Source organism: Fusarium mangiferae, assembly GCF_900044065.1.
Source record: "Fusarium mangiferae strain MRC7560 genome assembly, contig: FMAN_scaffold032, whole genome shotgun sequence".
NCBI classification, from domain to species: domain Eukaryota; kingdom Fungi; phylum Ascomycota; class Sordariomycetes; order Hypocreales; family Nectriaceae; genus Fusarium; species Fusarium mangiferae.
The window spans coordinates 25,114-33,986 of NW_024573952.1; the positions used below are offsets into that span (position 1 = coordinate 25,114).

The window sequence follows — 8,873 nt, forward strand, 5'->3', positions numbered from 1 at the left end:
CCTCTTGCGCTGCCGTCAACACCGACAACTCCGGGACCAGGAACTAGGACGACTCCAAGGACGCAACAACCTCCGGAAGCTACTGAACGAGCGCAATGCAGCCGCCAAGGCAATCAAGTTCATCGAACTGACTCAGATCCTAGGGCAATTTCAGGATCGAGACCCGAATAGACAAAGCTGAGCACTGGGGGGAGACTGTAGGTACACAGTCGCGAAAAAGAGGGTCTCACGACCCGAGAGAGCCTGCAATCATGGGCACGTTAATATGAGAACCACTGGGTACATGGGCGGGCAAGCATGTGTAAATAGTGGTTAGAGAGAGAAAGCGGGATTTCTGGGGACAGCTGGTCATCGTCGTTTAGACGCTGGCGAAGTGGGGTAGAGCGGATCAATACGGATTCGCGATGCTTCGGCTGTTCGCTAGACCCCGCTAACCGGGCATAGTCGCTGAAGCGACCAGAACCGCGTAGGATAACCAAACCAAACCAAACCAATACTCTGTATTAAAACCTACAGTGAGGTCAAAAAGCATTTGCAGCTATACGGGTAGGCCTAATACTCAGAATCTACAGAGTAGTAAGGGGCAGATAGCCAGGTCTTAGTATCTTCCTTACATTACGCCTATTAACATAATTAATATACCCGCCAATATAGACTGTGTCTACAGCATTTTGTGCCTGCCTAGGTGCCTAGGCTGCTCACCGCACCACAAATATTGCATTGCAGGTCTCAAATATCGATCGGCGTCAAGTTGCTGTTTGCATATTAGCTTTGAAGTATATTCTGCTCGCGGGTGGGTCAATCAATACGCTGGTTATCACTTGATCAAAGCTTCTGGCTTCCTTCTCGTATTGATACATCTGACAAGACTCAGTACCGCTAGGTTCATGAAACCGCTGACAGACCCAGGTACCCGGGCCATGTGCAGAAAGTGGGCAAATGAGATTCTGCCAAGTGTCGTGAACTTTAAATCGCACAAACACGAGGCGATCTACGGAGTAGAGGATGGGAGCTTTCCTTAGCTTCCTCTTATATAAACCCAAGAAGAGGTCCTCGTTGATACGATTCTCTTCATCTTCCATCATAATCCTTTTGCATCAGTCAGCATCATGAAGTTTACCTCTTCCCTCTTTCTCATTGCCCACATGACGGCAGGAGCTCTTGCTCTTAGTGGAGATGGCGCCGCGTGTCAGTTGAACATCGAGTGTCTCAGCGGATACTGCATGCCTCACACAGGCTCAGACAAATACGTATGCTGGGGCGAGCGTCGAAAGGGAGGTCAGTATAATCGTGGCATCTACTGTCAACTTCACAATAGGAAGCTACTAACACGAATTACTTGTGCTAGACTGGTGCAACGTCAACTATAGCGGGACAGTGTGCAACAACGGACTGAAGTGTGTTTCTCACCAGGGTAAGTTGCGTTCATGGGCTATAGCCTTCCTGTGATATAAGATAAACAGTAGTAGATGCTCATCCTGTCCTAGGAAGCTGGTTCCTTGGCAAGTGCACTTAAAGGCAGCTAGAAGGTTCTAGCTAGATGGGTTAGGAGTAGTATATACTCAGCTCTGTTAACATTGCTGCGGGGTTGAATTTGGTGGCGCAATAGCATTTGTACCTCCATAGCCATATATCTCGCCTCGGATAAATATTCACTGTTTACTAATGATGATTGCATTCGAACTCTATTTGGCACATCTCCATTGGCAAACATATAAATAAACAAATAAACATATCGAAGGGGTGATGCGAAATTGTGTCACGTCAACACGTGACACAACCCCTCAACCAGCATGGCATGACCTCACGAAGAAATATGGAAATGCACCATGTAGTTGCAAATCGCGGGGAAAGAATAAATATTCAATGAGATTTCAGACTCTACCAATGGAATGAAATGTAGTTACAGTGCTTATTTACACCAGTGACCATTATGCAGCAAGAGTCTTCTAACTGGCTCGGCTCGCCTGTTCACTCATGCTCCATTGGAACTTTCACAATTCGAGAGATACCAGCTAGCTCTAAGTCAATAGTCGAAATGTCCCAATTAGGTAAAGGTGAACGGTACGCAACCTGATTTCCAAACGCAGTAGCTTTGGCGGTTAAGGCAGCTGTACTCACAGATAGCTAACTCTGCAAGTTTGAACTTTCCTTCCTCCAAACTCGGTGTTTTCTCGTTGCAAGTTCAAAAACTCTGGGAAGTGCATCGAGTTGACATTGTGCTTAGCATCATCGTGGGTGGTAGACCTAAATCGCAGTAGATGAAATGAGATGTTTCTGTGTGACAGGGAAAAGCCACGTTGCCTCGGATAATATTTGCCGAGATGAGATATGCATAAAACCTGGTTGGCCGCCGCTCGTTTCAGCTTTGATGGCAACTCTTCTAGCTTGTTTACCTGGCGTTACTACGCATTACAAAGTGACTCTGATATAATACGGGATGGAAATGCGTTATCTTAGGTACGCAGCTTTTTCTGAGTATATTTATGACTAACAGTAAAAACAATACAGTGATCAAGCTACATAAAGTCTCCCGCCCCTCCTGATCTGCTCTACCAACAAGGCTTTGCCAATTTCGGGATAGCGGCGATAGTGATTATCGCTCCTGTGTTCTCAGGTATCCAGGAGATAAAGGGGAGTCGCATAATCTGCATTCGCACAATCCTTAGGATCTGGCATGTCTTCACTGCAGGATGCCCCCATCTGAAACTTTGCTCCTGCTATACCATCGATAGTCCCGAGAAATACACAGCCACTTTGGTACTTATGGTCCGCAAAGTAGTCAAACAGCGTTTTCGACAAGGCAAGGAGGCCATCATACGTAGGTTGCGTCTGATAATCAGAGCTACGTAGACTGTCACCATAGATGGTGGTGTCGATATACGCGCGACATGTAGCCGATCACTTCTTGCCGTCGCCAATGGCAAGATCCAGCCCCGTGTCATGTCGGAGATAGAGCTTTTCCCCCTGCGCGAAGGTGTAGTACGTCTGTACCGGGGCAGTATGGTTGTGCTGCCATTCCACGACGGCCGGGTCGGCGGCGGTACGATTCCAGCCGAAGCCATGAGAGGCCATGCCGTCGTGCCAATTGATGCTTTGACCATCGACACGGAAGATCGGCAGGGCTGCATTGGCCGCAATGTCCCGCGGCGTGGGCGAAACGAGGCCTACGTATGTCGCGCCAGCTGCTGCGCCAATGGCTATAATTCCTGAAAGGACTGTTTCAACACATCAACACCGCAAGCTGCCGGAGTTTTGGCGTTTTTGGCACAATCTGTGGCTGTTTGGTAAAGCGATAGGAAGAATTATCCTGTTGAGAATGTTGCCACCGCTATGAAGGCCCCAATAGCGGTGACTGGCCCGCGTGCGAACAGCTCTGGATTCATGTTATACTGTTGAATTGGAAGATGAAGTTTGAAGGGGTGACTCCAGATGCTACTGGGAAGTATTTGGCCTTTATAATCTACACTTTCGAGGACTGATCCTCGTGAATGCTTAGCTGGCGAATTCGCAGGCTTTTATTAGGATAAAGTCGGCTAATAACTGCAGAGCTACGAAATCGAAAGCCGCGTCATGACTACATAGAATACGAGACGAGGCAAACTTGCATTTTCCACCTTTCCCAGGAGGGAAGTTAAAGCAATCCTGCACCAAGGTCGACAGCGTGGTGTCAATGTCTTGAACTTTAACTAACAGTAGCCTGTGATCGGCCTTGCATACACGAGCAGTGAAAATGCCTCACCGCCATAAGACGGCATGTTTCCTTGATGGGCAATTATCAGGGTTATGGATAAGGAGACTGTTCAACGAAACGTAGAAGATCCTCGTTAGTACATTCAAGAACAAGTTATACATATTCAAGGCAGGGTGGCAAAACCATATAGTATCAATAATACATACTAACAACAAATATTAATACTTTGAAATTAGTAATTTTTAATTTCTATCCAGAAAGATCTATAGTACTATTGTTAAAGAATGTTTATATTAAATAGAGAATCAATATGATTAATACTGTAATATAAAAATGCATTTTTTTATAGTAACCATATTGAAACAAGTATAAGTAAGTTTATACATCACAAGATAAACATACATTTAAATTCTTTGTTTATAAGGTAATTTATTATATAGAACTCAATTTCTTTTTTTAAAAAAAGTTTTTATTTTAAAATTGCTTCAGTTTGAATTATTTTTTTTATATTTGTATTATTAAATATAAGTTATAGACTAATTATTTCAATATATACATATATGTAGTGACTATAATATATTCATTTTTTATAAATTAAAAGGTCTAAGCAAAACCTATAGAAAGTTTATATAAGAAGCTTAGTGCTACGATTCGTGCCCGTAACAGCGCTGTAAGGCTTCTGTATGCAGCTGTATGCATGTGAAGGTCGAGGTTTCCAAACAAGTAAACTAGTCCGTACTAGGTTTATGTTTGCAAAATACGTAGGGCGTGATGGTGAGCGGTTGTCAAAGCCTCACGTCTCTTTATGGTAGATTCAATGCGTGTTAGGCTTGATCAATGTAAAGAAGTTTTATTGATAGCTGGTGAGCTAACTCTATGAAAGTGCTAATGAATGTGGTCTATATACTAGGTATGATCGTATGGGAACGACGTGACGTGAAGTCGTCGTCGGTCCTGGGCCGCTATCGGTCCTGTAAGTGTCGGTCCTTCCTTGGTTGGTTGTGTTTGGGGAAACTTGTGGCGTACACTTGACGTAACCGCTGAAATCATAACACTAACACTTAATTATATAACGTGCATGATAAGCTAGTGGACCAGACAAGCGAGTGGACCAAAATGGTTCACCTTTAAGATAGAAACCGCCACGGTAAGACCACAAACTACCTAAATGACCAAAATCAATCGCTACATTCTTCTCCAGGTATCGCGACAATTATCTGGCATGTTCTTGCGTTATGCCCACTCTTGCCGCATGCTCTACAGTGCCTTTCCTTCGCTTGCGCCAACTTTCCTTGACCACCACTTCTCGACGATTCGGCCACCACCTGCGCATTAACGTCTATCTGACCAAGCACTTGCCTTCCCTCTTCCACCGTCATCACCCCTCCTTTCCGTAGTCGGCTCAGTGTCTCATTCGCCTGTCGAAGGTCATAGTTCTCAGTCCTCAATAAGGCATTTTCATGCATCATTGCCTTTGTTCCCTTAGAGAGAGAGAGACTTCAGAGCTCCCAGAATTGACTCTGGGGAGCTACTTTTATGTCTTATGATTCGTCTTATGAGATACTCGGACTGAGACCCAGCCTCAAGTACGGTCTTTGGCGTCTTTGAAACCCACGGGCTAGACGGGTTAGCTTCCTCCTCAACCGGAGTCGGAGTTCGTAGCTGGATATCAAGCTTTGAGATAACCTTTTCCGGGTCAAGAGGTACAAGTCCGGCCCCTCTGAAGGCTGCCTTGATGTTTTTTCCCGTCATGGTGGCCCGATAGGCAGCATAGAAGGCTGGGAAAAACTCGATCTCGGAAACGTGGGATATAGAGTGTCGAATCAGCTGCTCTATCTCTCGGCCGTACGCCTTCTTGAGCAGCCCAAAGCACCCTACACCAAGAGGCTGGAGCAAGTGGGAGGAATGAGGTGGCATGCAAAGCGCAACGATCTTATTCTCTTTGCAATACGTCTCAAAATGGACGGAGTGGTGACTTTCGTGACCATCGAGGATCAGAAGACGATAGCGACTATTCGATCGCTTGGCTGTACACTGATCAAAGTGTTTCAGCCACTCAAGGCCTAGCTCATTATCGGTCCAGCCGTTGGGAGACGTTGCAATAACCCAGTCGTTCGGGAGGTTGCTTTCTCGGTACCAGGTAGCAAGGTGATACTGGCCCGCACCGATGATGAACGGCGGGATCGCTTGACCTTCCGCATTGATCGTTTGAATGACTGTAATCCATTCCCTGTTCCCAGGTTGCACTAATTTCGGTCTTCCACGCCTTTCAGCACCTGCGACGACCATTCCACTTGCAATAACGCCCATCATAAATCCGGTCTCGTCAAAGTTGTAGATATCGGCAAGGTCAATACCATATTTGGCGATTGTGTTCTCTACGAGCTTGAACCACTTTCGAATCTCGACCGGATCTTCGCATTTCGCCCTTTGGTAGTCATATCTACGAAAGAAACGCGTTTTGAGTTCTCGATGTCGCTTGACAAAGTTGGAAGCCCAGCGCTTGCCGACAGGTGGCGCGTCGCGGTCGGCGAGCAGTTGATTAGCCATTTCTTCAACACCGCGCAGCCGAGGAGGAAACCCTCGCGAATTCAGGTCGAGGATAAACTGGATGACAACTTGTTCCTCTAGGTTGGAAAGTTTACGCGATTTGGGTACAGCATCGTGCCGGGAAGGAATACCATGGGTTCGACGCCAGAGTGAACCATAAGAGGCCCGGTAGATCTCAGCTGCCCGATGCAGGCCTAATTCTGGGTCATTTTCGTAGGCTTTGAGCGCAAGAATATTCTTTGCCTCTTTGTCTGATTGGGGCATAATTGATCGTTGTGAAACAAATGCTTCAATTTGAAAACTACATGGTGAGGGATTTTCGGTCCATTCGCTTGTCTGGTCCACTAGCTTATCATGCACGTTAATCTAAGTACAAACAGGTCATTATCATTGGAGGGGGACCAGCTGCGCTGCTTGCCGCGCTTCGCCTTCGGCGCAACAATGGAGTGACTCCTACCGTGTATGAGATCCGTCAGAATCCAACTACCCTTGGCGGCGCTATAGGGATCCCAGCAAACGGGCTCCGGCTGCTCCACCAACTCGGTCTCTACGATGAAGCAGTAGACAAAGGTTCACTGACCTCGAGGCTGGTCCTGCATTCTCTCAATGGCTGCACCATGGGTGAGATAGACATGTCGTCCTGGAGCAAGGAACAGACGGGTTTTGGATATCTGAGAATCCGCAGAACAGACATCATGGAAATTCTTCTCAAGGCAGCTGAGCGCGAGAGCATTTCTGTCCAGTTCGGCAAAACCCTTACTCATATCGAGGAAAAGAACGACGAGGTAATCGCCACTTTCGCGGACGGAGAGACTGATATAGCAGACTTTCTACTTGGATGCGATGGCATTCACTCGGCTGTTCGCAAGCTATATGTCGACCCAGATCAGAAACCGGAATATACTGGCATATCTAACATGTTTTCAATGGTTCAACTGCACGAGGTTTATACACCTTCTGGTCCTATCAAGGATCTCAACGCGACTTTGACCTCCGACGGACTATTTGCTGTCACTCCAGCTACATCGACAGGCGACATCCTCTACTGGTTCTTCTCGCGAGAGATTCCTCTTCCACAATCCGACGATGACCGTGACGGATGGGAAGCCCGCGGTAAGGCCGAGACAGGGGCTTTTAAGTCAAATCTGCTTCGCCTCTTGGGGGATCAACCATCCGAATGGATGGACTTCCTGCAAGACCTCGTTGAGAAGACAAAGGTTGTCAAGTTCTATCCTGTCTATAAGCTGCCAGCCGGAAGACCATGGTTCAGGGGTCGTTGCCTGATCATCGGAGATGCCGCACATGCTATGCCGCCTCACGCTAGTCAAGGTGTGTCGATGGCCTTGGAGGACGTCTTCCTGTTCTCGAAGCTACTAGAGACCTGCAGCCTACCTCCCGAAGATGCTCTTGCTGCCTATGTGGCCAAACGGACAGCAAGGACCGAGACAATGCTGAAAAGAGCCGAGGCAAACGCCTCGGTGCGCAAACAAACATCGCCGTGGCGCGTGCGTGCAAATGAGCTAGCCATCTCAGGTGGGTTATGGCTTTACAAGCTAGTTGGCTTGGAGCGCATGGGGCTTGGTCAAAAGGATTGGACGTACGATATCGAGACAGAAGCGTTCTGAACTGGAGGATTTCTTTACAGTTTTAGTCAGGTGTAGGATTTCTCGAAGCAGAGGTACACTTTGGAGGTGTTCGAACTAGACCTGTATCTCGGGGGGGTTGATAGGGTTCTTCTCGTACGGACAATACATTAGCCGCGGTTCTAAATCATGATAACGCCAGTTTTGGTACCGATGTTGATTACTGCTTGAGCGCTTTACAAGGTTTGTGAATAGAAGCCTACGTGTTAACGTCGATTTGGCTTTGTAGACATGTTTGCTTTATAGGGTGATGTGTTGACTTTGCACATGTCCTTTTGCAACCGCACCTTTCAATATGCAGCGACCTGCGATCTGATCCTTTCCCTCACAGCACCGTACCAAACACGACGCTGATTTTAGTATCACCGCTTCGCTACAGAAATGATGTATTCTAAGACTCTACGAGAAATCTCGAAGTGGCCTGATAATGAAAAAAAAATAAAAAAAAAAATAGAATAAAAAATAAAATAAAAATAAAAATAAAAATAGCCGCAACAGCTCCCGCGATTCAGGAATATAGCCTATCATGGTGGGAAGCGCATTATCTAGAATTGACTAGAACCCGGCTGTTACGATCATTGGTCCTGGGTTGAAGTTTGTCATTAGGTTCAAGATTTATTGGGTACATATAACGTAATAGTCGGTGGTGAGCCAGATCGCAGAAGAGTCGGAAACAGCATCAAAAGGGAAATTTTAATGATTTGGAATTCGAACTAAAATCATAGAAGATCCAGAAAAAGGGGAAAGTCGATTTTGCAGCTATCGACCCATTGCCTTGCGACTGAAGAGGTTAACAAGGCACCAGAAGAAGAAGACGCGACGAGAAGAGCAAAAAGGCAGAAAAGCAAGCTTCCTTCCTTCGGAGGAAGACAAGGCTGCTGGGATCTCAGATAACACGTTGTTTGCCTTTGAACTTTTATCGACTGACTATTTACAATTGACGGAGACATCGAGCTTCAAAATGAAAGAGTCTCTTATCCTGGCGC

At 46.5% G+C, this 8,873-nt stretch overlaps 4 protein-coding genes across 4 annotated transcripts; 2 read left to right on the plus strand and 2 right to left on the minus strand.

The window, feature by feature from the left end:
- Positions 1–1,109: 1,109 nt before the first annotated feature.
- FMAN_15424 (uncharacterized protein) lies at positions 1,110–1,516 on the plus strand (the record flags this gene model as incomplete). The annotated part of the gene is made up of 3 exons (XM_041826146.1): positions 1,110–1,278; positions 1,349–1,414; positions 1,488–1,516. The coding sequence occupies 3 exons, from the start codon at positions 1,110–1,112 to the stop codon at positions 1,514–1,516; spliced, it is 264 nt and encodes an 87-aa protein (XP_041691484.1).
- A 1,385-nt stretch (positions 1,517–2,901) lies between these two features.
- Positions 2,902–3,758, minus strand: FMAN_15425 (uncharacterized protein; the record flags this gene model as incomplete). Its single annotated transcript, XM_041826147.1, has 2 exons — positions 2,902–3,218; positions 3,695–3,758. 2 exons carry the CDS (start codon positions 3,756–3,758, stop codon positions 2,902–2,904), a joined length of 381 nt encoding a protein of 126 aa, XP_041691485.1.
- Positions 3,759–5,176: 1,418 nt separating this feature from the next.
- Positions 5,177–6,244, minus strand: FMAN_15426 (uncharacterized protein; the record flags this gene model as incomplete). Its single annotated transcript, XM_041826148.1, has 1 exon — positions 5,177–6,244. The coding sequence occupies one exon, from the start codon at positions 6,242–6,244 to the stop codon at positions 5,177–5,179; it is 1,068 nt and encodes a 355-aa protein (XP_041691486.1).
- Positions 6,245–6,939: 695 nt separating this feature from the next.
- Positions 6,940–7,869, plus strand: FMAN_15427 (uncharacterized protein; the record flags this gene model as incomplete). Its single annotated transcript, XM_041826149.1, has 1 exon — positions 6,940–7,869. The coding sequence occupies one exon, from the start codon at positions 6,940–6,942 to the stop codon at positions 7,867–7,869; it is 930 nt and encodes a 309-aa protein (XP_041691487.1).
- Between the last annotated feature and the right edge of the window lie 1,004 nt (positions 7,870–8,873).